Raw genomic sequence first — 27,493 nt, 5'->3', positions numbered from 1 at the left:
CTGTGATTCCTTTAGCCTATCTTTTTGTTTTTTTTTTTAAAAAAAGTACCTGTTTTATATACTTATACTTACTTATACTTACTTTTTATATAATACTTTTTAGATATTAAAGTAAAAAGTAAATATATTTGAACTATTAAAGTATATTGAAAACAAAATTATTCCAATATACTTTATTATGTGATATAGATATTAATATTATATCATTATAATTAGGCTCATAGCATTAGCCTATGATTTTCCTGTAGTTTAACAGCAACAACAACATTAATAATAAAAAGTAGAGTTAAATAGACTTAAACGTTCCTTTTACTTTCTATTCAGCATAATATAAATATGTATATTATTTATTTACCTTGGTTTAAGTACATGTCACAAATGTATGTTTTATGTCTAATTTTTTAGAGATTAAAGTAAAAAATAAATATTCTTGAAAAGTTAAGGTACATTAAAAACAAAGTTATTGTAATATACTTTATTATATGATAGATGTAGATATTAAATTTATACAATTATAAATAGTCTTACAGCTTTAGCCTATGATTTTCCTGCAGTCTAACAACAATGATAATAATAATAACAATAATAATAGTAAGAATAAAAATAAGAATAAGGATATTTAATAATCAGGTAATCTGAATTAGATTGCTTTTAATTTCTTTTTCTAATTTTTTTTTTACGTTCCTTTTAATTTATATTTTGAATATGAATATGTATATCTATTTCTTATTTACATTTGTTCATGTCTTGTCACAAATGTACCGGTTTTATGTTCAATATTTTTTAAAAATTGAAGTAAAAAAAAATCTATATTTTCTGAAAAGTTAAAGTGTATTGTTATACAAAGTTATTGTAAAGTAGACTTTTTTATATGAAATATGGAGCTATTAATATCATATTATTAATTGTAACAACAACAACAACAACAACAATAATACTAATAATAATAACAATAAAATGGTAAAAATAAAAATAATAATGTATTGATCAACTAATCTAATTTAGATTTGATTTTTTAAAATTTTCTAATAATAATAATAATTTAAATTAAAGAAATAAAAATCTATTTCCTATATTCATTTGTTTGTGTTCATGTCAGAGGAACGCTCGCGCTGTAGATCATGCCCCGGAAGTAATCACTATCCCGGAAGTGTACCCCTGGCTGGACAGAGAGCAAGAAAGCGATGGCGGGGGACACCTCAACGGAGCTTCTTTTTTTAGATACGTTTAAGCACCAAAGTGCGGAGGTAATATTTCTGACACATTACCACCCTGTTGTATATTTGCTTTACAGCTGCATGCATTCAATACTTAAATCGGTTTTAATAAAGAGTTTTGGAGAATGATGCTAAACTTCCAAGCTAACGATGTCAACATGGCTAACATTAGCAGCAGTATAATGATTGTTATGACAACGTTGCAACTCACAGCTTTTATTTCACTACAGTGTTGCCTAAATGTACAGCTGATGTTCCTGGAAATATTTGTCAAACGTATTTTCATCAACATTATTAGAGAACGACACTCAGCTGTTGTCTTTTACATCCTTGCGCAGTTTGTTTGCTAGTTAGCTGAGTAGCTAATGCTAACTGTAAAGTCTTACCCTGGCGGTGTTTACCTCATAGCAGCCAAAGTGACCATTCTGGTCTTTATATTAAGTTGTGATTAGTATGGTAAGTGAAGACATTCTGTTATGTAAATGGTTGTATTAATTATGATGTTTAATGCACTGCAGTTAACCAACGTGGATGTGGTGCGGTTTCCTTGCGGGGTGCTAATCACAGAGGTGCGGGTCATTCCTCCAGGAATCAAAGCACACAGCAACTTGCCCGACAGCAGAGCATTTGGGTAAGAGTGACATGACACCCTCAAACACTCAGTGTCTGGCATACTGTACAGAAAGTCCACGTGGATAAAGCCATTGCAGTCTAATAAAGTAACTCTGCAATAAATCCTCCTTCGTGAAGGTCATAATATACAGTTTTTGTTTAAACTGTTTTAGATAGTTGTTTATTCACCTCTATGTTCATTTGGTGCTGTCAAAGTATACAAGTTCTGTATTATGAGAGGTGTTCCAAATAATTTGTCCATCCCATCATAACAACAAGGGTGTACGCAATATTAGGTGGGTCAATGGGACACACCAATTGATGCACCAGATCTGTATCACTGTTGAAGCAGATGCACACTCTATGAAGCACATGACCAATTCACAGTAAACACAGTTTCTCTGTCAGTGGCAAGGCAGACTATTTCACCAGATGCTTGAGGTAATTCTGGGTTTAACCTCACCATCATGAGCATCCTGATGGGGAGCATCGCTGCACCAAACACGACTGCAACACCCTGCAAAGAGTGGCTTGTTTGGCTTAATGCACAATAGATGGTGCTCAGAAAGATCTTCCACCCTGAGGCTTCAAGGATGATAAATGAGGTCACTTCCTAAGACTGACTCCCCCTCACCAGTCATACACATATATGTATTAGTATTCCTGTTTAATTTAAGCTCTTTTTCAACAAATTTTACAATTTACATGTGGCTAATAATATTTATATTGATATTAAAATTCAGCATTGCCACTATTGGTTACATTCATCACCATCATTCATGGTGCACTGCTGACTTTTTAGTGCCACAGCATTCCCTGACCACATGTTACCTCACATCAAAATGACTGATACAATATGTGGTATGTAGATTGAAATTTGGGAAAAAGAGAGCACTAGTATGAGATTGATACTCTTTGGTATCAGCAGATACCCAGACTCCAGGTATCGGCACTGGATTGAGAGAGAAAAGAATTAGGAGGTTGCAGGAAATACTTAACCTCATTGCCACTGATGTGTCGCCTCTGGCGATGGTTGTTTGCTGCAGATACCTGAGCTGTATGTGTGTGCCTGTAAGAAAGTAGTTTGACATCCGAGCTCCATTGTTGTGTGGATCCTGATTCCTGCTGAGCCTGTTGGGTAATGTGTGATGTAATTTAACTGAACGAATGGGCTCAGTGCTCAGCAATGCACACACCTGAGCAGATCATAATGATTATATTGTTCAGTTTTGATAACACTATCACAGAACTGTTCATTGAATTATGTGTTTCTGAGTGAGGTCATAGTTCATAGTGGTGTTGTTCTGGACTGAATCATATTTGGAGGTTCTTCTAATGTTCTAGTCCATCATGTATGTAATGACAAAAATTAGAAACCCTCATCTGAATATAATGTAGTCCAGTACAACACCATATGACACCTTTCATTTTAAACATATTTAACGAGCATTTTTGATGGGAGCCTAAGAGTTAAGACTGTCATTGCCAATGACTGATTCTCTTTAAAGGGCTGTGTCCACCAAAGCTTTTTGTTCTTGGATGAAAATGCCAGGCACTCGTTAAGAATCACCCAGCTGGGCGTGCTTGAGAGTGCTTTGACGATGCTGTCTTACAGCAGAGATGCTTTGGTTTCATCTGGTTGCTATGATACAGAAATTCTGCGACAGTAAAAATGTATGAATGAATGGACGGCTAAAGCATGTAGGCAGAGATGACAGACCCGCCGGTCTATGTAGGCTCATGAGAGGAAATTTATGTAGCCTACAGTATGTTAACATATTTCTCTTCCATTGTTTTTGTTGTTTAGCACGTGTACATGTAAGATGTGACATTTAGTCTTTGTGGTATTTGTCCCTCCTCCACTGTGAATGAACAGCTGGGTCAAAAGTGACAACGTGAAAATGACAAGTACAGCGTTCTACCTGGCGCTGAGCATTTTTCAACTCTTGGTGCACAGGGGGAAAAATGGGCATTGCTCAACTCAGAATTTACACTTAGCACCTTGTAGCTCCGCTGCTGTTTGTAGCATAGCGTAAATATGTGGTGCTGTCATTGCAGAACTTTAAAATTTAAACCTTTAAATTATACCACAACAATAGACTTAATTCAGTTGACACATGTCAAACAGTATCAACAAAAACAGAACATTATAGACTTAAAAAAACGTTGAATTTATGGCAGAGCTGTTGTATTGAATTGGAATAGATAGATGTATAAGTGTACCTAACAAAATGGCCGCTGAGTCTATACTGTCATAATGCCCACTCCTGTGTTGATGTATAATGTAATAATCCGTAAAACCTGCTGTATAGAACAGGACTGAATCAGAACCTGACTGCCATAGTAATGTGCATGTGTGTGTTTCTGTGTTTCCAGGGAGACATCTCCTCACGCCTTCCAGTTGGAGCTGTTCTTTAATAATGTCACCAAACCCAACAACCCTGTGTTCCACAGACTGGGCAGGTCAGAATCACTCTCGTTTTGTTTTGGGTTTGCTCCGAGACTCTCTTTTATCTCTTCATAACCTGGTCAAATCTCAAAACTGCTTAAAATGCAGGTGTCTGTCTCACCTGTAGAACCAGTCATGGTAGCATCTGAGCCCTGTTCTCACAAGCTGGAGGGGTGGGTGTGTTTATGTCTGTGCACCCACCCTTATTCAGGTCCCTTTGTTCCTATGCTGGCCAACTGGTCTGTCCAGAAACTCAACCCCACCCACACAGTAGCTGAAAGTGACGCAAAAACTAAGAGGTGCCGATGGAATAGATGAATAGTGGAATGATTGAGTCCAACCTTTTTATTGCACTGTCATAACAACTGAAGTGTGCACAGCAGCAGCACAGCGTGAACTTGTATTTAGAGTCTTCCATTGTGTAAGGGTTGTTTAAAACTGTAAATACGACACACCCGAGTTATTATATCTGCTGGGAAAGTTTGGAGTAGATCTTTTACCTGTCTGTTTGCTATTAAAGTATCTTCTAAATGTCAAAGACAAATTTTACCGACATGTCTTTGACACAAGAATCCTTTTGTCAGCTGAGGTGATAATCAGGATCTGGGTGATTCAGATAACCCTGATAATACTGTTTTTTACAAGATGAGGTGTGTTATCTACCATGTTGCAAAGCCTCCTGGTCCTGATTGCAACCAATCCATAACAGTTACATGATGTTTGATTAGGACCAGTGGCTCCCAACCTTTTGATTTGTGACCCAATAAAACTCAGATATGTCTGCTTGGGACCATTTGCATTCTGCTAGTGCAATGTGACCAGTTCAATGTAACACTGAATCTTTCCTCTCAGATTTTTTTATCTGAATAATTTTTAGAGGTTCCACTGCTGGCAAAATGGTCTTTAATAAAATCAGACTGTCTATGCAGTAAAAAGATGCAAATTCTTTCAAAATTGGTGCTACATGACCAGAGAAAACAGAGAAAAAGAGCTGTGGCATTTGCTTTTGTTCAAGAGGTAGAAAATCCTCAAATACCAGAATGTACTGTGCCGCGCCGGCCCAATTAATGCTCCTGCTGGTAGGTGACATAATACGAGTTGCCCGTCCAAAAAAGAAAGTGTTGGCTGGCTGGTAACGAATGATCTTGAATTACGGTCAAACACTAAGCTAAAACATGTTTCTTAAATCAAACAGGCAACACAGTAACTGAATCTGATTGAAATTTGATCGGCACTGCTTAGTTTTACTGTTTGATCTCAGTTTTATAATCCAGGAAAACCATATGGTGCCCACTTCCTGTTGATGTCAAGTGGGTTAAACAGAGTGTTAAAATATGTGCGAAGCACCACAGGCTCCACAGTATGATGTCACGATAATTAAGTCAGGATACAGTATTATGTTTTGCGTTATGCTGAGTATTGAGATAATGTATATTTCGATATGTTGTGATTTATTACCTTTTGTCAAATGCAAATTATGGCCTAGTGGTAGAGTGTCCGCCCTGAGACTTGGAGGTCGTGGGTTCGATCCCCGGCTGGGTCATACCAAAGACTATAAAAATGGGACCCATTGCCTCCCTGCTTGGCACTCAGCATCAGGGGCTGGAATTGGGGGGTTATATCACCGCATGATTCCCGAGCGCGGCACTGCTCCCTCAGGGGATGGGTCAAATGCGGAGAACAAATTTCACACACTCAGATGTGTGACAATCAGTGAGACTTTCACTTAAAGCAGCACCTGTTTTATCTAACAAGACAACGTTTCAGTCTGTTCATCTCACTTCAGCCATTTTTATTACAGCAAAATGTATCTTGTTGACTAAAAAAAGAAACTAATTTTATTATTCTAGAAGGCAGAAATGTTTATTTTGTACATGCAATATAAATAAGTTTTACAATAACAAATATCCATACTTGGCATCCATGGTTAATGCAATATTGCCACGTAACATACATACACATAAACAGCAGTAAAAGAACAAGGTGCTTGTAAGTCACAAGAAAAGACTAAATTAGAAGGGGAAAAACATAATTCTGCTCAAAGTATCTGCAGGTCTTTAAGTGTCTTAAAACACATTATATTCAGCTTCCTCTAAAAGTTTTAAATTTACCATAGTGAAACCTGAATAAGTCATTTCTCGTTAAAGGTTATGCTCTTTATTGGCCATTGGGCAATACAGAGTGGAGGAGAAAAAGATAAGGATGTACGGCATGATGACGGAGTGGTTTTCAGGCATAATTACAAAGCAATTTTGTGCTGTTTGGAAAGAGGTTTATCTAGGACTTAACAGATTGCTGCTTAGCTTTGTTGCATTCGCACGCTAATTTTCTACACTAAAATCTGTAATATGATGAGCAAACATACACAAGTTCAAGAATCGTTCAGCCTTGGTGTATATTTGAGCTGATGTTTTAATCTGCCCTGTCTTTCTCTCTGCCCTCAGTCTGGAATATGATGAGAACAAGTCCATCGTGTTCAGACCCAGTGGAAAGGTAAATAATAATAATAATCCACAAATAAGATCATTGGGTTTTTTTATGTTGTTTTGTGAATAATTAAATGGGGTTTGTGCGTTCAGGTGAACACTGACGGCCTGGTGCTACGTGGCTGGTACACCAGTCTGACGATAGCAGTGTATGGGACAGCAGAGCGCTCACATGGACATGACCAAGCCTCGCCCCCTCCTCCTCCACCCCCACCCCCTCAACAGCCAAGTGGGCCCAAGCGGATCATTAAACAAGGTGCGCATCATTAAAACGAAACTGGCGAATTCGCTCTCTTTCACACCCACCTCTTGAAACTGAAACATCCAGTGACCAGGTTATCTCCTTTTTTTCATCACTTGCTTATTATACTGTCAATCTATTGTACGGTTTGTTTTCTTAGAGTGGGAAAAAGATGACCAGTACAATGGCAGCCCACCCAGACCAGCACCCAGAGGGCCCCGTACTCCTCCTGGGCCTCCGCCCCCAGATGATGATGATGAAGAGCAGGTCCCAGTGACAGGTGAGAACTGCAGATTTGTACTCTGCTGTCACATACTGTTTTCAAGATACTGGAACTTCTAACTTTGATACAATACCTTGAAAAAATGTCGATATTCAATACCATTATCGGTACCAATTTACATCGAGGGCATAAAATTTACAGTTTTTATTAAACAATACATATAAAAAAGGTTTTAGCATGATGGTGGCGACTCTTGTTGTGTTTGTTAGTAGCAGAGAACAGTGAAGTGACTGTAGATCCTATGACAGGGCTGCAGCTAACACCCTTCATTACTCCGGCTTTTATTTTTTATTCAGAACCAAACACATTTTCAGATGATGATGATTTCAGATAGCCTTACGGCATCCTAGAGGCAAAAGTGTGACGTCTAATACAACAGTGTCAGGCTTTAGTGTGACATATAACATACATGTCGGGCAGCGTTTCTAAGCAATAACAATGGAATAACCTCGTAACAACAATCATTTAACGTCCCTGTTATGTGGCAGTTAATCTCGGAGGGTTGCCAGTGTTTTCACTATCAATTACACTGATGCAATCACAGCAGGCTTCTAGCTCAGTGGAATAAGAAAATGAACACACAGAGGTGAACCTTGCTCGTCCTCTATTTTTCGCAGTAACCTTATCATTGCATGGTGATTCAGTTGTAATAGGGCTTTTCCATTGGCACTTTTGGCTGCACTGAGTTTGCCTTCTAGACACACCAAGTCGTGCCCGAGATGGACCATCTCCCGAGTCGGGGCCAAAAGAATACCATACCACCTCCAAGTGGGTAGCAGTGATGTCCCATCGGCTGCAGCTCCCCGATAATCCCTCATTCTTCCCCTTAAACAACCGTGGGTTGCAGATGCGTCTTATTTCTCTGCGGGAGACCAGACAGAAAGATGTTTTAAAAGTCTTTGTGTTTTCAGCTCTGAGTACTGCGTCTCTGTTTGTACTTTAGACATCTGCTTTATTTTACTGTTTGATGCTCGCTTTCAGCTGTACAGGAGTCATGTAACTTACTGCGGATGAAAACATTTCCTTAGGTTGCTGCTTCACAATAAAAGCTTTAAATGTCAAATAACAGGACTTTTATTTTGAAAAATATAAACGAAGTAAAATGTATTCGTCATGAAATTAGCCAGACTTTGTTACCAGGTATTCCTCAATAAAAACAAGCCTACTAATACTGCAGGGAGGAAGAGTACAAGCAGAAACAGAAGAGTTGCAGACCACAGGCTCTCACTGCACCTCTGCAAATAGCTCACCTACTGCAGGTGAACTTATTTTACCTGCTGTGCTGTGTGATGGAAAAACACTCGAAGCCAAATAATGACCTTAAAGCCGTGGATCAGCCTGCTGCTTTAAAATGTCATCGACTCACGACAAGTGCGTTATCAGTTGAAGACACACGTTCAAGCAGGTAGCCGGAGATGCAAATCCCTGCCGTGTTTTAAGTGTATTTGAAAACTAAGTGTTCTTGTACAAGTGAAGGGCACATAATGTTCATGATAATGCGTTCCTGAGCAAGTCTCTGCATGCTGATTCTCACAATGTACTGAAATTAATGAAAAGCAGTGGCTGCCCGCCAGTCGCTGAAACATGTATGAAAGTGTTATCCTTCTGACAGTGGCTGACATTAATGTACAGCAAAAGCATTGTGTAAGAACATCCAAAACGGCAGGTATGATCCTTAAGCTGTTTTGCCTAAGTAGGCCTCTTCTTGTGTAGATAAATGTATAGTTTGCATGTTTATGTGTGCCCTGTGGGGATGCTCGCCTAACATTGTGCCCTACGGTCTGTCTTGTGACATTTACAGTGGGCGTGGTCAAAGAGGAGCCATGTGAGGGCCGTGACGACTACCTGGAGGCCGTGTCTCCTGAAAGATCACTGCCAGCTGATGAAACATACTCAGATGCTGAACAAGAGGAAGAAGGTGATGAGGAGGAGGATGAGGAGGAGCAAGAGGAGGAAGAAGATGCGCGGACTGAGGGGAGCATTCCCGAAGAGGAGGAAGAAGAGGAGGAGGAAGATGAGGGTGAGGACGAGGAAGAGGAGATGGAGGAAGGTAGGGGAGTTAATTTGTGAGAGTAGGATAGTCTGCAATCCCAAATGGATGCCCGGCCCTGAACCCCTTGGTACTGCAAACTCGTCAGACTCCCCCGGGGGCCACAGGAGCAGGGTCCATTTGGGACTGAGTGACAGTTGGAGAGAGTGTGTGCTGTGGCATGCTGCCTCCATCTACAACCGCCAGGCGCTGCAAACTCTCAACTAGCCTTTCCCCCAAGCTGCTTTGAAGGCTTATGATCAACATGCATAAGCTGTCATGTGGAGATCATTGTCACAGCCATGGCTGATGCTTGTGCTGTAGTCACATCCTGCATGTCAAACTAACCCAGCATGTTTGCAGTGAGGCGCCGTGTGTGAGTAGGTTTCTCTCTGTATGATTTTGTGAATGATCAAGGGAATATGTAGAAGTTGCTGGCCTCCCCATTTTCATTCGTTTTTTTTTTTTTTTTCACACATATTTTAACAATGGTTGAACGATTCAAACATTAACTTTTGTCAAATTTCTCTCTTTTTCATCCCTCCCAATCTTCCAGGTGATGACGGCTATGAGCAGATTTCCAGCGATGAGGATGATCTGGATAACGGTAGCTTCAAGTTGCCCACATTTGACATGGACTACACTCCTGAGGACCTGGCATCTGTCCCACCAGTCCAGTATGACCCATATGAGCGAGAACTCAGGCCCCTGCTCTACTTCACTCCTCCATACAAGACTCGCTTTGATACCCAGTTTGAGAAGGCCAGTGTGGAGGAACCCAGAGACCCTGGTGGAACAGAAGAACCAGCAGGTGGAGAGGAAGCTGAGGCTGTTGCCCAGCTTAAAGAGCTCCTAGCTAATATTGGAGATGACAGAGATGCTCGCTGGGTCACTGCTCTGGAGGAGGCACCTGCACTACTGGCCAAAGGGCTGGCTTATTTAGTCAAACAAGGAGAGAGTGAGATGGAGGAACCCCTCGGAGTTTTAGTCCAATGGGCGCTCCAAGCTCTGAGCATGGAGATTGCTCTCACACAACCCATTGCTCTTAACCTCAGACAGTTGAAAGCTGGTGCCAAGCTAGCTTCACAGCTTGCAGAGTGCCCACAGGGCCTCACAGTGCTGCTGCGAGAAGGGGCCCTGGGTGTGCTGCTGGAGCTGATCCAAGCCGACCATGTCTCCTCTACACTGAAGCTGAGTATCCTGAAAGCGCTTGGTGCTCTGACCAGTGCTCCTGCTGGTGCAGAGGCTTTCCTGCATGCAGGAGAATCAGAGAAGAGTGGCTATCAGGTTAGCATCATAAAGTATACAAACTTTCAAATGTTCTTTCTGTCAACACTTTGTTTTATACTTTTTTTCTTTAGCAGAGATGCCAGGTCTAGGCTAAATCCTAACTAATGAGTTTTTGTTTTAAAATGCATAACTATTGCTACATTTATGCCCACCTTTTACATTTACAGAACATCCTTAGAAACACTCACGTGAATTTTTGCCTCATTACTATCTGACACTAAGCTGTATGTCCTTTATAGCGTTTAGTCCAGCTGTTCCTGCGTGAAGAGACAGTGAGGGTCATTACAGCTGGCAACGCCATATTACAGAAAAGCCACATGTATGAGGTACTGGTCGACCTGCAGCGTGCAGCAGCAGCACTGAGTGAACCACAGCAGGTAGACACACACACATACACGCACACACACATACACACACACACACACATGTTACTAAATTCAAAGACCTCAAAGTGCATTTTTCATGATAATCGTTGACTGACTGTCAATCTCAGGAGGAGATGGAAGAGGCTGAGAGCCCCATGGAGGAGGAACCATCCATCAACTCCTCCCCTGTGAGCGAGGCAGAGCTTGATAGGCTGGCGGGAGTTTTGGAAGAGTTACATCACCTGTTAGAAACAGCCCCTCACTGCATGGTGCAGCCACCTGGGAAAGCCTTTCCGACGACTGCAAGAGTAACAGGACCCCAGGAGAGGGACGATCCATACCCGACTCTGTATAGGTACACATTTAAACACACGTGACCTCAAACCTCACACAGTCCAGACACTCAGATATAAAGTTATATGTGGTTGTGAGTCTTTGATTGGATTTGTTATTATGCACTTCTCAGGTATATGCATGCATGCCATTTCCTGGAGAGCACAGCAGCGGTGCTGTCAGCGGCTGCGGCGGCCGGTCACCTCGGTGTCACCCAAGCTATTAGAGAGCTCCTACGTTTCCTGTCGCTCACCCAGTCAGGCCTGCTCTTCCTTCTCGCCCAGCCCACTCCCGCGAATCTGCTGCTGCGTCTCCTGGCATCGATGGCAGAAGCTGAGAGCGAGGAGACCGCCATTACAGGGGGCGAGGGGGGTGTCACAGGGCCAGGGTTTGGTGAAGAGGGCTTCGGTGTGTGGCTAATGCAGGCGCTGCATGCTCTGCAGGGCGTGTCAGAGCTCATGAGCCATGTGGCCATGGGAGGAGACGGAGGAGCTGGGCTAGAGGAAGGTGACAACCCGGAGGTACTGGGCATGCTCCATGCACTCTACCTGATGACCTTCACACAGACTGGTCGCAGTGCTGTGGCCCATGTTTTCAGCCTGGATAACAACCTGTCGTGTCTGGTCACACTGCTTCAGCACCACAGCAAGGACGGACAGGGGTATGATTTTGGTTTTATTTCAGGCACCTGTGCAGTGATTTCTGGGTATGTTTTCACTTTTTTGTCTTCTTCTCTTGTAGTGAGGCCAAAGCTCGCAAAGCAGTGACGTATAACTACGCCTGCATGCTGGTGTTACTAGTGGTACAGACCTCTAATGAACTGCGGATGATGGAACAATTTGCTGCCCCACTACTCACCATAGCCAAGGCTGATGACCTGAATGCCAAGTTGCAGGGTAAATATTACTTATAAATTATATCCAGCCAGTATGTAGGGTCATTCATGCACTTGGATGGGGAAGCCCAAAGGGACAACCTTTATTTATCAAGGTATATTGAACTCCCAGGTTCAGACAAGGTCACAAATGAACTGTCAGACATGTCTATAAAACAAATGTTTGTTTAACAAGAACTAGATGCATAAAACTTGTCAAAATTATAATCCAAACACATCAAATGGCATTGACATCTAAAGTATCTTCTGTTTTTTTCCTTGACGTTTTGTTGCCAGTTTGGTCTTATATGCAGCTAGCTGGTGGCAACAATATCTGATGAGCAAGTCAAGTAAGCAAGCGCTAGCAGTTTGCTTATCCACAGATACCTGTAACGAGCATGTTTAATAATGTATGGCTGTATCGCACTATAAGCCCACCCATTTCAAACTACTTAAAGTCATGGAAATCGGATTAAACATAATGTAAAATGAATGGAAGTGTTTGAAAAATCATGAGTAAAAATATGTGGGAACCCTGTAAATTATCATGCCATATGTTAGACTTGTTGGTAGGTGTGTTTTTGTTTTTTATTGTTAATATTTTGTTCTTTCTCTGTGCTTCAGAGCTCAGCAAATGGCTGGAGCCTCTGGAAAAAGTCCGCTTTGAGATTGGCAGCATTCCCACCCTCATAGACTACATCAAACAGGTACGGATCTGTCCCTCACGATATGCACTGCTGAAGTAAAGCAATATTTCGCTACATTTTCATTTTCATTAACTGTGTGAGCTTTCATCTCTTTATATCACCCCGCAGACACTCCTAATAACTTCTGAGTCCTGTTAATGCATTGAGTGATAAATCTCTTCAGTTGGAGCTGGTTGCGTTTGGGCAGCTGCCAATGATTTGTCGATAACATTTAATTCAGTGAATCCATTCACGCTTTTAGTGAAGAAATCAAGATCTCTCACCCTACCCTATTCCACCGGGACTCTGAGAGTACAGTTTTTTATTTTAAGTCACACACTCAACTATATGTTTTTCATGTAATTTTGTAGCGTTAAGCCATCAGATAAACACTTTATCTCCTTGGAATGTCACCGACAAGTCTGAACTGCTCACACATGTAACTGCACTATAGCATGTTTGAGTCAAGGCTGTATGCAAATATCAGCACTATGTTTCATTTTAAACATGTGTCCTCTCTTGACTTCAGAATGTGGAAAATGTTTTGACCGCTGAGGGAGCTGGACTGGTCACTGCTCTCAGGGTCCTTTGTCACATTGCCTCCGCTCCACCTGCTGTAGAAGGTAAAGACACTAAACATGATTTTTCTTTAATTTTTTGAATATTAAAGGTCCAGTGTGTAGGATTTAGGGGGCTCTATTGGCAGAAATGGAATATAATATAAGAAGTATGTTTTCTTTAGTGTATAATCACCTGAAAATAAGAACTGTTATGTTTTTGTTACCTTAGAATGAGTCGTTTATATCTACATAGGGAGCAAGTTCCGTCCACATGGTCCATCTTACTGCACCGCCATTTTTCTACAGTAGCCCAAACCAAACACTGTCTCTAGATAGGGCCATTTTTGTTTTTACATTGGCCACCATAGTTAGCAGCCCCTCTGCAATTAGCAGCCACAGACCACCATTTTTAAACAAGAAACTGCTTATTCAGTGTTTCTTCAGCTTTAAATCACCTGGAGTCTCATTTATAAACACTGCGTATGCACAAAGCAAGGCGTACGCCACCTCCCATGCAAAGTTGTGATTTATAAAAACAGAATTGATGGGAGAAACTTTGACCCATGCTTAGGAACATTTTGGAGATGGGAAATTGGTGATGCAGATAGTGAGGTGGAAGCCTGATTGTAAAAATTGTTGGATATCTTTCAGCGCACACCATTTTTGGCTTTTGCCAGTAAGTACATTTTTAGTATGGATCCTACGCATTGTTTTATAAATGAGACCCCTGGTCTGTTTGTTTTTGGGAGGAGGACACCTCTGTGAATAATTTGGCTCCCAATGAAACACCTCTTGAACGTCTGGATCTTAAGTTATCAGAGAGAAAAATTGAGCACAGACTAGCAGGTGCAGGTAGCCTGCCTGGGACAAGCTGAACTGTGTTGGAGAATCACTTATTTTTAGGGTGAAACTGCTTTATTCACTGTCTTTACCGGGGGTCTCGTTTATAAAACAGTGGGTAGGACCCATAGTAAACATGTACGTACAGACAGAGCCTAAAATGGCATGCAACAAAAATATCTAGCAGTTTCTACAATCAGGCTTCCACCTCACCATCTGTGTCCCCAATTTCCTTTCTCAAAAATGTTGGTAAGCATGGGTCAAAGTTTCTCCCAATCTGCAGTCCTCGCTGCTAAATGTCACTAAATCCTACACACTGTTCCTGTAGAGATGTCCTTTTGTGTGTAATTCACCAAAGCACATTGTGTGTAACAAACCTGTTTAATAGATTTCCTGTCTCATAAAACATTTGAGAAGACGATTTATAAGTATTTTAAATCTTGCATTGTTTATATCCACAATTACAAGCTTGCAGATGTCCTCCTCCCTGCTTTTGCTGGCACATTGCTGTATTTCATACTGTTATCACCACCTGTAGATCAATGGAATAGCAGGAGACCATTAGCAAGAATCTGTGCTCATAGTTACAAGTGGTCAAAAACTCCACAGGGTACCTTTAAGCTGTAAAACTGGTTACCGTGTTTGTTAATGTCGGCTGTTATAGAAGTGGGAGCTGTTGTTCAATATTGGACACGTTCATCACAATGTCTTCTTTCTACAGGTCAGCAGAGGGATCTTAAGTGGAGTCTTGCAGGGGTCCAACTGTTCTCCGGCGAGGGTCTGGATACGTGTGTGCGTGTCCTACAGAAGCTGTGCAGTGTGTTGCTGCAGCCATGGCGTGTACACGGACACATGGGCCCCACGCCCCAGCGCTGCATGATCCTCAGTATATGTATCAGCACACTGCGGTTGCTGCGCACCATGCTGATGGAGCTGCTGCGCGGGGGAGCTTTCCAATTCAGGGACACGCGCGTGGCCAGCGTGTTGGTGTCGCTCCACATGATAGTGTGCTCCATCCCCGCGTCTGGACGTCTAGACGGAGAGGAGACAAGAGTGCAGGCACTTATCGTTGATATACTGCTCACCTTCACGCAGGGTGTCAATGAAGAGGTGTGTGAATGAGCAAGAAAGTAGGCATGTTTGTCAAGGCCAAGAAATATTGTGCACAAAGTGTTATTAGTCATCATTATTCTGAGTCTGTGTGTGTGTGTGTGTGTGTGTGTGTGTGTGTCTGTGTGTCTGTGTGTCTGTGTGTCTGTGTCTGTGTGTCTGTGTGTCTGTGTGTTTTGGTGCAGGTGACTCATACAGAGGAGACTCTGGCCAGCAACACTTGGTCTCTGATGCTAAAGGAGGTTTTGAGCTCACTGCTAAAAGCTCCTGAAGGTCTGTTTTCTGGTCTGACGTTGCTGTCTGAACTCCTGCCTCTTCCACTGCCAATGCAGAGCACTCAGGTAACTGTCTATCCTACTGGTCACCCATCTGTCCTGTACTTCCCTTCACCCTCTGATGATTACAAATTATGAACACACTCATGTTAATAGACCTTAAATTGGCTCCATAGGTGATATCGGTCCAAGATGTGGCCGTAGCCTTAAACACAAGGAAGCTGTGGAGCATGCACATACGGGCGCAGTGGAAAGTGTTTTCCGAGGCGTTGAGGTGTGTGTGTGCCACCAGCTGCCCTCCTCTCCTGGCCATGCTGAGGAGAATGTGTGTTCAGCTGGCAGACCTGTCTTCACCCACTGCGACACTCATCATGAAGATGCCGCTGGAGCTGCTGCTGGAGGAGCTGCAGCCGTGAGTGAAAAAACACACACACTGAGTTGATTGTGTGTATGCTGTGAATTGTGTTTTAAGTGTATGCAATGTGCTAACTGCAGGGCGGAGGGGAAAGGCGTGTGCTGGGGCCAGGTCCTGCGTCTGCTGTCCTTGATGGACGCTCTGGTGTCACAGAAATCTTGTAAGAGCGCAGCACTGCACCTGCTGTCCGGGTCTGTGTCCGGGGATGAACAGCTGGCCGATCTGTTCCCCTCGCTGCTGTCTCTGTTAGTTCCTCCAGCTGACCACTCCTTACAGCAGCAGCAGTGCAGCGAAATAGTTGGGACAATATTACAGTCACTGTGTGACCAGGTAAGTAGTACAGTGCAGGAGTTCTCAACCTTTTATGACTTGAAGGGAAAGTTTGGATCTTTTCAAGTGGGTTTGTATGAGGTACTTATCCAAAGTCAGTGTATTACCTACAGTAGATGTCAGTCGGCACACCTCCAGTGTGGAGAAGCAGGCTGGAGCCAGACATGGACGCTAAGAAATGTACTGCTGTGGACAGGGCAGCAATGTAACGTATTTTAGCCACCTAAAAATATCAGTATCAGTTTAAGTGTCACTGTTTTTATAATATTTTCCACAACAATTTCCATTGGGGAACTAAAGCCCATATATCACTGTCTTCAAAGCCAGACTCCATCGAGAAAAACAGTGATTTAACATTGCTGAACATGGGAGCTACTGGTCTTCCGCTGCCTCAATCAATTAGTATGTGGTATTGTGTGACTTTGGAGTTTTAAATGGTTAATTTGGATTCACCAAAGTCACACAGCAACACTAACTAGCTAGATCCCATGTTCAGGAAGCCAAGATTGGTGTTTTTGTCAATGGAGTCTGGAGCAAGAGCATAGATGGGGGACTGAGGCTGTTAATGGCGTCCCTGCCAGAACAGGCTGTCTGATGGGAAGGTAAAGAGGTGAAAATACTCTCAATATATTATACACTTAAATTGGGTTTATAGAATTTTATAGGTTGGACTTGTTGGCCAAAACAGGTTTTGTCGCTGCCCCTGTCCACAGCTGTACATTGCGTAGCTTCCGTGTTAGTACTCCTGGCGCTTCTCCAAACTAGATGTGTGCCAACCACCAATACCCTCTACTGTAGGTAGTACACCAACTATGGATAAGTAGCCCACACAATCCCACCCCAATAGATCCAAACTACACCTTTCGAACTCACTTCTGTTAAAAATGTCCAAGTGCCTCAAAAAACATAACATGAAAAAAGAAGAAAAATAAACAGCTCTAAATATGTGTTGTTTCTAAAAATAAATTAGGACTCCAAATTGAAAGCATTCAGGGTCATATTTCCTCACCACTTGCTTTTAATCCATTTCATGTCACTTCATCTGAGGGAACATTAGCAAGCCGACAGTGGCAAAACATGTTTGTCCCTACCACACGATGTGTAGTGATTAACAGGGTGACATTCAAACGTAACTTGTCATTGAAATATACCACTAGGTGGCACTCTGAGGCCCAGAATCACTGATATATTTCTTATAGAGGCAAACGAGGTAAAGGACACAGCCTAAAAAATATGAATTTCCATTTTCACCAGGACATTTCTCTGGTGGTTTCTCCACCTGGTGAGACCTGTGTGTCAGAGGCCGAGCAACTGGCCAATGCACTCCCAGGGCGAGAGATGATGACATCAGTGTGCAACGCCTTGTTGGAGGTTTTGGGGAATTCAGAGAGCAGTGTTCCACTCCTCCTCACCTGTATCAGGACTCTGACATTCCTCACTGAGCACGACTATGGACTCTTCCACCTCAAAGTGTAAATGCTCTCTTTCTGTCTCTTGGCATTACGACTGCCTCCCTTTATGATCAGTTCTCCTCCCCCTGTCGGCCTTTTTCTTTATCAAACAAGACATTGATGCCGCTTTATCTTTGTTTCAGTGGTCTGAAGAAACATGGTGGTGGTCTGTACACGCTGTTGAAGAGGTTGGTGTTTGCCTTCAACAAGGACTCAGCAGATCTGCTCTCAGCTCTGCTTGACTTCCTCAGACAGATCGTCAACACAGAAACAATGGTCAGTACCTGGTTTTATAGCTACTTCACATTTCACACGGAAGTTAATGCCGTGTGTACTGAGAGCGTACATGCTGTCAAAGTAATTGTAGAAATCATAAAATGTTTGTTGGAAGCAGTTTAAACTTGGACATTTGCGACCACTTCAAGTATGAATTCCCAAGCATGTGGGAGGTGCATCTGAATTGCTAATTATGCAAGACTCCTCTTGCCGAGTTGCACATATTATGTGATAGTTAGATTTTATTGTTGTCTGTGTTGTAATCCAGTGTGTAGATGAGGCCCAGGGGTCTGGCGAGGAGTCGGCGTTCATTTCTCCACGGTTGCTGTCAGGCTGCGAGATGAAAGGACTACTGCAGTGGGAGGACTCTGACTCCCATCCGCTCCCTACTTTAGAGAAACAGATTACGGTACAAATTTTGCACACCTGTGTATAATTTTTGCACAGTTAGGGATGATGCTGCCTTGGCATTTAACTGACTCTGTAACTCTGTGCCTGCAGAAACTGTGTAAGGAGGATGATTCACTGGAGACGATGTTGGAGACTGTGATTGTTCTGAGGCAGACACTGGAAACGGCCACAGACGCACCTCCTGCAGTTGAAACTGAGCCCACTCTGCCACCACCGGAGACGCTTGCAGCTCAGTTTAATCACAGGTACGGACCCTGGATGATACAAGATGACTTAGATCAAGATTTTTTTTGTCTTCATTCAATCACCAATCACAAGGAGGTAGTTTTTAAAATGACAACATGGTATCAACATGACGTGTATACGCTACAGCTTCCTCCTCAACTAAAACTAAACTTTTTACAAATGATGTACTAAAATGGACTCATGCATTGCTTTTGTGGAAAGTGAAAGGAAACACTGGATGTGACAATAAGTACATCATGCCTCTGTGCTTTGTTATCTGTAGGACGGTGTTCATTCTGTCTGAAACTCTGGATGAGCAGCTGAAGACTCTGTGGTTCTCTCCCTTCCAAACTGATGACATCGAAGCAGATCTCGATATGGTTAGTGTGTATGTGTACATGCGCCTGCAGAACACTCTGGCATGTGGTTGTCATTTTTGTGCCAGAGAAACATTCATTCATTCATTACACTATCTTTGAATGAGCACAAATTCAGTCATATAAATGTATGAAGCAACCTTTAATATAACTGAAAAGCATCTCTTTTTGAAAATGAAAAAATAATTGCTTCAAAAGTCTTCCATTAGTTGTTAGTTCTGGCCATTTTCCACAGGAATCCCATGACCCACGCGTTTCCAAAAAATATGTCAGCCTGTAGTCTTTATATTAATGGACACTTTGTCACTGATTGTGACTTTGTCTGTGGGGCAGGTGAAGGTGGATCTGGTGGGTCTGGCTCAGGAGTGTTGTCCAGAACTGGACCTGAAGGCAGAACTGGAGCGCTCCTTCCTGTCCGAGCCCTCCTCTCCTGGTCACACTAAGGCTCCAAAAGGCTTCCGACTGGGCAAACACAAGCACGAGACCTTCATTACATCAAGGTACACGAGCAGTGTTTGGTTGCATTTTAAATTTGTCATATTTGTTCTGTTAGTCTTTGCAGAGAACTTTGACCTTGATTCTTTTTTAAATCAACTGACTGAATGTCATCTCCTGTTCGTCTCTGCAGCGGTAAATCAGACTACATTGAGCCTGCAAAGAGAGCCCACATCATGGCTGCACCTCGTGGCCGCGGAGGTCGAGGAGGGTTTGGACAGAATCTCAACCGACCCCACGATATCTTTCGCCAGCGCAAACAGAACACCTCCCGTCCTCCCAGTATGCACGTGGATGATTTTGTGGCGGCGGAGTTTAAAGACATTACAACTCCCCTTGGACTTTTGCCTCCCAAACGGCCCCCAAAGAACTCCCCCAAACCCCCCACCAGAGGACTGTTCACTGGCAACAGAGGCAGAGGCACCTTCCACAGCCAAACACGATTTTTCACTCCACCACAACCCAAAGGTGTACTGCTCTCCGGTAGGTACAGAGACACACACAGCTGATTTTGATAAAAACCTGTGTTTATGATCTGCTCAATCAGTGTAGTTAAAGGACTTGAAGCCTCAGCTCAGCTCAGATTTTGACGCTGACAGATACTGATCTTTCATAATGCAACTCATTTGTGTGACAGCGCCGTGGGTAATGGCACAAAAACTCGTACTGATGCACGGCAGCAGGAGAAAGCGGACACATTTCAGCCCTGGACTCATTATGCTGTACTGAACTGATGCAGCATGTTAAGGAAAGCCAAGGGCTGAAATGTGTCCACTTTCCCCTGCTGCCGTGCATCATTGAAAGTATTACATAATTGTTTGTAAGTGCTGACGACATCATGTGTGATTTTTGGGTAGGCACCCACCATATTCTCTTTTTGACAAACCATTGACATACTGGTCAGTAATTAGTGGTAGTTTTGAATTCGGCCATACTGCAGGTCAGAGCCATTTTTGGCCAGTAGAGGGAGCTAAATCCTCTGTATTGGTTCTGTAGGTAACTACACACGCAGAGAAGGAGGCCGTGGTTCATCATGGAGTGGCCAAGTTCCAGCTGTCACTCACAGAGGAACCTACAGCGAACCTCGCGGAGGCCAGAGCAACTTCACACGTGGACCGCTGCCCTCCAGACAACCCCCAGCAAGTATGAAGCATCCACCCACACACACACACGGAACTTTATTTTGCACTTTAAATCTCTAAACACTGAACTCAAAATGTCCTCTTCTCTGTTGCCAGGCGCATATAGGCTGGCTCCACGGGACCGAGCCCCGCGGGGAAGAGGAGGCGCTGGACTGTCATGGCTCAGCGGGGGAGGAGGGGGTGGCAGCGCTGGAGGAGGCGGTGGGGGAGGTGGAGGAGGCAGAGGATCTCAGGGGAGCAAATTCAGTGGTGGGGGAGGGAGCGGAGGTGGCAGGGGCAGACACGTTCGCTCCTTCACCAGGTGAATTCACCTGGGCAATGACTGCAGCCTTTCATGGCAACGCACGGACCAATCAGGATATTAAATATACTGTCTCCATGGAAACATGGTGGGATGATGTTGTCGCAACGACGTACAGACCCTGTGTTGATGTTTTATGTTTTGTTATCATGAGTTGTGTTCAGAGAATAAATGTCATAGTAACTGAGCAGACACTTTTGTTTTTAAGCACACGTCAAATGTGTTTCAGCAAACAAGCTTTTCTCAGAGCGCTCATCACCTTTATCATACTTAAAAAGTTAAAGGACAGTTCACGTCTCCCTGTCAGTCGTTTAAAAGTGATAATGGACACCTTGTAGGGCATTATCCCTTACTTATTGAGAGTAATGGAATGGAAATGGACTGATTAAAATATGGATGCATTTTATGTCAAGTTCGGGCGGCTGCACAAAGTGTTTCTTTTTTAAATTGTTATTTTATGGCTTTTTTGGCTTTTATTAGACAGGACAGGCTGAGCATGAAAGGGTGAGAGAGATGGGATGGCATGCAGCAAAGGGCTGCAGGTTGGAATCAAACCCATGGCCGCTGTGGCAAGGACACGGCCCCCGCACATAGGGCGCCCACTCCACCAGGTGAGCTAGAGGACGTCCCACGAAGTGTTTCTGAGGGCTGCCATTGGTCCACAGGTTATCCTTTGTGTAACTATGCTTTAGACTCAAAATCCCTCAAAAGATTACAGACTAAGTCAAGACACATTTCTCAGTATTTTAGGTTAGCTTAGACTTTAAAAAGAAATTAGACGTTCTTGTGTAACCGAGTTATTGCAGGACTCTCAAAAAACATTTAACAAATATTTTCTAAGCTGAACATGTTACATCAGGTGGATCACTAACGAGGACACAAGCAATAACATGGGCCTGAAATCATTAAAATTAATCGAAGTGACTGTATTTAATTGAAACCTGAGGGATACAAAACCAGAGACATTACACAACGATCTGTTTACAGATGAGATCAGTGGTGAGTCTACAAAATTAATGTCTATTCACTTTCATATACGCCTACAGTCAAAACATCACTTGCGTTTGTAGAATTACACAAAAAGACCTTTCAAACACATCATTTGGTTGATTCTGCATCAGACTGTTTTTCTCTCAGCTGTTGTTTCACACTGATTTGATTAAAAAAATCTAAAACTCATCCCAGAAACTACGCAACTTAACTGTTTCGATGATATTTTCATCACTAAACTGTTAGCCAAATGTTACAAAAATAGAGATTCAGTTTTTCCTGGTTTGGCTAATCCCCCAGCAGTCCGATCCACTCAGATGACCGTCACCTCCCGACTCTTTCTCTTGATGCAGTCCAGAGTCAGGCTCCTGGTACCACCCTTGCGCGTCCCCTCTCCCAGCTGAGGGGACGGAGGTGGACCAGAAACATTCATGACCTGAGCTGAATGCAGTGACAGACTGGAGGCATGTAAAGACGCCTCCCTCTGCTGGTGTCTGGTGAGCTCTGTGTTCAGCTCCCACGCAGATGTCTGCTGGGCTCCCTGATGATGCTGCTCCCTGGGTGCCTGTTCAAAGGGATGCTGATTCCTGGTTGGCTGCAGGTCTCTGAGGAGCTCCAACAGTTCCCTCTTCTCCAGCTCTGCTTCTGCCAGCTCCTGTCGTCTCAGGCGCTCTGCTCCTAACAGGGCACGCATGTCACACATCACACGGGACAGCTGACCCTGCACAGAGAAGACACAGGATGATTGAACATTCATCATCATGCGTCACGGCATACTGGGTCTGTTTGTCTTGAAGCGGAAGAGACCTGTTTGGATTTTTCGGCTCCAAATAAAAACCTCTTGAACATCTGGATCTTAAGCTATCAGACAAAAAAGGGGAGCACACATCAGCAGGTGCTGGGCCAACAGCCCCTCTCCAACATGCCACACATGCAGAGAGCTTTTTGATGCTCAAAATTTCCCCAACCTCCCCAATTTCATATATGTCCCCCTCAATGTTGAAACAAACTCTACGCCCTTGATCTCAAGTAATGTGCAAGTCCCTCAGCTCTATACTAATGTTGTTACTTTAAAAACTGAGGAGTTAAATACACAAGAAGGACTGACAGGTCACCTTGAGCTCCTCCACGTCGTTCTTCAGCTGCGACTCTTTCTGAACCATGTGTCTCCTCTGGGAGTCCAGCCGAGACTCCATTTCTCGTCTCACCTCCTCCACCTTGCACAGCATCTCTGCCCTGCCGTAAACATTTAGTGAGACAAAATGATGATCTAAAAAAAAAACTAATACCAACTGTAGCACTCGTGTCTGTGTTTACCTGAGCATCTCCACCTCTGTGCGCAGCTCTGCTACACAGTTATGCTGTGATTGGTCAATGGAGAGCAGGGTGTGGCCGCAGCCGTTGGGACACTCCCTGCTGCGGAAGTTGCATTCTGACAGGTGAGCTTCCAAACCCCGCCTCTCCACCTGCACAGGGCAACCTGACAGGACATGAAGCAACCAGTTTATATGTAAATGCATACACCAGGAAGACAACACTCTCAAAACATTTTACTAAAGGACATTTAAAGGAGCCTTCAATGCCATTCTGAGCACATCTATGATTCAGAGTCTTAAGGCTATTAAATCAACACTGGAGCGTTGTCTATTACCCCATGGCAGCTATGGGGTATGACACGTGCAATTTAACTGCCGCTGTTGAAGGGTTACAGCAGACAGCGCTAAAAATAAAGGCATAGTGTCCACACAGACCCGGGGTCTCGTCTATAAAACAATGTGTAGGATCCATACTGAAGATGTACACACGGACAGAAGCCAAAAATGGCGTGCACCAAAATATGTTTGCCAGTTTCTACAATCAGGCTTTCTCCTCACCATCTGCATTGTTAGTTTCCTGTCTCTAAAATGTTTGTAAGAATGGGTCTTCCACTTCTGTTACGCATTTAATGCTATTCGACTTCTGGGTCAAAGCCCAGGGTGGAAAATGTGGAGCATGCGCAGAGCGTCTAGGCCAGTTTGGGTCAGATTGACTGTATAAAGGAGTAATTTGGACTAACACAATTAATGGATTTTCTCTAATGTCATGTAAACATACTGACTGATATGATGCGATATTTAATAGTCTTGCAGAGTCTGGTCACACTGCCTGCACATGGCTCTCAACATGGAGGTAGCCGAGCCGGCAGCTAGCCGCAAACGGTGCAAAATGTTTGAACAGTGCTAAAAACGGGAACAAGGCTGACAGAGCTAACAGTGTTAACCTCGGGGAAACTGGAGGGTGGGCGCTACGCCTCCACTACAGTGCCGTCCCACCATTGGCTAGGACATGGTTATTAGTGGTATCCGCCATATGAGCGAGTGAAGAGTGGCAGCGATGAGCTCGCCAGTGGAATACACACACAGGGACTCACCTGCGTTCACATGCACGTGCCACCTGCCAGACTGTCTGCCACAACAAACCACAGCTAAACTTGGATTACAACACACACAAATTGAGTGTGACTTCATTCTCTACTCAGGACACCATCACTCCACTATGTCTTTAAATAGCAAATTGACATGTGCAACTAGATTAATGTTTGAATGTCATATAGAGCTACTTTAATATTACAAATTATTTGTGTTGAAAGTTATTGTAAGTAACTAACTTAATTTTGAAGACAGGTCAGATCTGGTCATACATGCAATACAAAGATGCCCAAACAATCATCTTCATTTCAGCTGTGCTTTCAAACATTGAACCCATTGTGTCTTTGTGAGAAAGCCGTCTCAGATTACCTTACAAGGTCGAAAGGTCTCATTTCATTGCAAATGTAAATGCAGTATGCTCCTGATTTTGTGACAACATTGTGTAACATGATGAATCCTAAAAAAAATCTACTTTTTACTTTGTTGAAGTGAAGGTAGAATTACCAATTTTACAATGCACTTAAAACAGTAGAAGTTAAGGAAAAGTGTGTTGTATAAAAATAATTGTTTTCCATCCCTGAGGATATAGGTTAGATCACCCTAACTTTCACACTCCTCACTACACTTATGCCTCATTATAGATTAGACTTAATAACTTCTCACAGATCACAGCAGCCATAGACAGCAACAGAAACACCAGGATGAATCTTGTGCAAAACTCGATGTTGCTGTAAGTGCATGTTAACACTGCAAACAGCCACACTGCATGCACACACTCTGTAACTATACCTACCACAGTGGTAACATATGTACTCTCCACCTGCCAATGACAGGTCACAGACACATTGTCAGCACAAGAACACATGCTTGTATATACATGCACACTTTTCTCATTAAAGAGTGATGGAAAGTTGACCCTGAATGCACTCTGTGTGAGGTCTGTGGGAGCTGCACGAGTCCCATAGGTGCACTCGTTTGGGAGGTAGCCATGACAACTAAAGAGCCACCTGTTGCTCTCCCCAACACACACATAGGTGTCACATTACCCTTATATCCCACATCCACATGAATAACAGTTTAAGAACTATAAAACATAACACAAACATAACAAATGACACATTAGAAGAGCTCAGTGTGAGGTTTCATACCTGTGTTGGAGCACGACACAAAGGCAAACTCGCACTCATCCTCATGTGTGTGCAAGCTCTCCAGAGAGCAGACCACCTCGCAACCCTGCCCTGCGTTCACACAACGTATCTGCAGACGGTTCAGGTCATTACGCATGTACCTGTGACCAGAAACAGCATCCGAGAAATGAGGCTGAGCACAGAGAGCAGCATTCATTTGAGACACCATGGAATAGAGAGAGGTTGTAAAACTTAAAGAGGAACTTCACCCATTTACAAAAGTCATACATATTACTCCTATGGTCTAAGACGGTAAAAAATCAGTAGTAAACAAACAACTCTCTGAGTAGTGCAGGTGAATGTTCTGAGTACAGGTACATTTTCTGTTTCAGAACTGATAAAACTACAACAGAGTAAAGCTGATTTGGGTATAAATTAAAGAAAACAAACAGGCTCTGATTCATTGTCTATAGAGCATCTTCAGACTTTATACTTGATGACATCATAAGTTTGAGGCTTACTTCTCTGGTTTCTGACTTTAAGAGCAAGAAGGTCATTTTCACAACTATTTCTTTTTTAGGCCATGGAAATAACATTGGCATTCTTAATTTAGGCGGTGTTCCCCTTTAAAAGTAAACATTTACAATTTTTTTCTATGATAATAAAAGACACACGTGCAGAGACGGACCTGTACAGTGGCTTGAGACTGCCCACATCCAGTGGAAGTCTGTCCTCTGGACAGGAGGGGTGATGGACCAGCCAGCTGCTGATGCATGCACTGCAGTAGGCGTGTTCGCAGGGTGCCTGGAGGGGGCGCTCCAACACGTCTCGACACACACAGCACAGAAGACCCTCATTCACATAGCCCACAAACCTCTCCAGATCATAGCCCATCCTACAACCACAAAATTAAACGTGATGCAAGTTAAGGGAACAAAACTTCAATCTTGCCACAGTGCTGGCTCATTTTCTTCTTCTCTGATGATAATATTCCTACCTGACAAAATAACTTTCACTTCATCCAACTCTTCTTCTTTCCTTCTGTTGATTTCCACTTGTTCCCCCACAGGTGACCTCCCCTCTTATCTCTGCACTTCTGCTACAGTCTTTCCTTCTTCATCCTCTCTCTTGACTTGTTGCTCCATCAAGGTGAGGGTCTCCTTTCCCTGAAAGCCCTCCCCTACCTCTGGGACTGCGTCTCCATGGAGAGGTATCCCTGACAACCAGGGTTCGGGACACAGGCAGGCAGCTGTCAGACGAGATCAGATCAGATCAGATCAGAGAGACAGACAGAATTACAGGAGGAGAGACGCTCAAGAAAACAGGCAAATTCTGCAGTAGTGTTGTTTTCCTCACCGCCTCACCAGTAAAGCTAAAGGTTGCGGTGCCTTCAGAGATTACTGCTGTCCTTCAACTGTTTTAATGACCCATCCTATCTGAGGTTTCTCTCTCGCTCTCTGGATGTGGGATTAACATGGATTACACTCTCTCTCTCTCTCTCTCTCTGCCTGATTGGATTACAGACTGCACAACGTCAGATGACACAAACTGTCAGAACACAAAATTCAAAGAGCAACCCAAACCCCTGGACACATCCTAGTCCTTTTTATGTTCTTTGAACTTACATTTCTGTCACGCTCAGTGGTGGAAGAACTATTCAAATGCTTTTCTAAAGTTAAAAAAAGCCACATGATGTAAAAATACTCCATTACAAGTAAAACCTGTAAAGAATGTGTCTTTCCAGCAAAATGTAGACTACTCTAAGTATCAAAAGTTAAAGTACATATCCTGTCAATGTTATATAATGAAATGTATTGGTTTGTAATTACCCATCCATTAACATAAAGGCTACATTTAAATATTTTTGCTTGTCATAGTATAATAGAGTAAAGCTA

The 27,493-nt window shown here is 43.1% G+C and overlaps 2 protein-coding genes across 3 annotated transcripts; one reads left to right on the top strand and one right to left on the bottom strand.

The window, feature by feature from the left end:
- The first annotated feature begins 1,145 nt into the window (after nucleotides 1–1,145).
- Nucleotides 1,146–21,485, top strand: virma (vir like m6A methyltransferase associated). 2 transcript variants are annotated; one of them, XM_049583930.1, is made up of 27 exons: nucleotides 1,146–1,247; nucleotides 1,736–1,848; nucleotides 4,206–4,292; nucleotides 6,723–6,771; nucleotides 6,858–7,020; nucleotides 7,166–7,285; nucleotides 9,090–9,308; nucleotides 9,874–10,604; nucleotides 10,847–10,984; nucleotides 11,101–11,327; nucleotides 11,439–11,966; nucleotides 12,047–12,201; nucleotides 12,804–12,886; nucleotides 13,395–13,488; nucleotides 14,987–15,375; nucleotides 15,561–15,716; nucleotides 15,827–16,062; nucleotides 16,146–16,395; nucleotides 17,650–17,867; nucleotides 17,990–18,122; nucleotides 18,391–18,531; nucleotides 18,624–18,778; nucleotides 19,042–19,138; nucleotides 19,469–19,635; nucleotides 19,764–20,113; nucleotides 20,627–20,773; nucleotides 20,869–21,485. In XM_049583930.1, the coding sequence occupies exons 1-27, from the start codon at nucleotides 1,185–1,187 to the stop codon at nucleotides 21,075–21,077; spliced, it is 5,418 nt and encodes a 1,805-aa protein (XP_049439887.1). In that variant the 5' UTR covers nucleotides 1,146–1,184; the 3' UTR covers nucleotides 21,078–21,485. The 2 variants fall into 2 exon arrangements, with proteins under 2 accessions (XP_049439887.1, XP_049439886.1); XM_049583929.1 differs by having other exon boundaries at nucleotides 9,090–9,338.
- Nucleotides 21,486–21,616: 131 nt separating this feature from the next.
- On the bottom strand, nucleotides 21,617–26,657 carry rnf41l (ring finger protein 41, like). Its single transcript, XM_049583931.1, has 6 exons — nucleotides 26,596–26,657; nucleotides 26,287–26,493; nucleotides 25,620–25,759; nucleotides 23,381–23,543; nucleotides 23,179–23,299; nucleotides 21,617–22,784 (listed from the first exon to the last, which is right to left on the bottom strand). The coding sequence occupies exons 2-6, from the start codon at nucleotides 26,490–26,492 to the stop codon at nucleotides 22,377–22,379; spliced, it is 1,038 nt and encodes a 345-aa protein (XP_049439888.1). The 5' UTR covers nucleotide 26,493; nucleotides 26,596–26,657; the 3' UTR covers nucleotides 21,617–22,376.
- Between the last annotated feature and the right edge of the window lie 836 nt (nucleotides 26,658–27,493).

The sequence above is a fragment of the Epinephelus fuscoguttatus genome, linkage group LG8 (genome assembly GCF_011397635.1).
Source record: "Epinephelus fuscoguttatus linkage group LG8, E.fuscoguttatus.final_Chr_v1".
Lineage (NCBI taxonomy): Eukaryota > Metazoa > Chordata > Actinopteri > Perciformes > Serranidae > Epinephelus > Epinephelus fuscoguttatus.
This window is presented reverse-complemented; position numbering and strand designations above follow the sequence as displayed.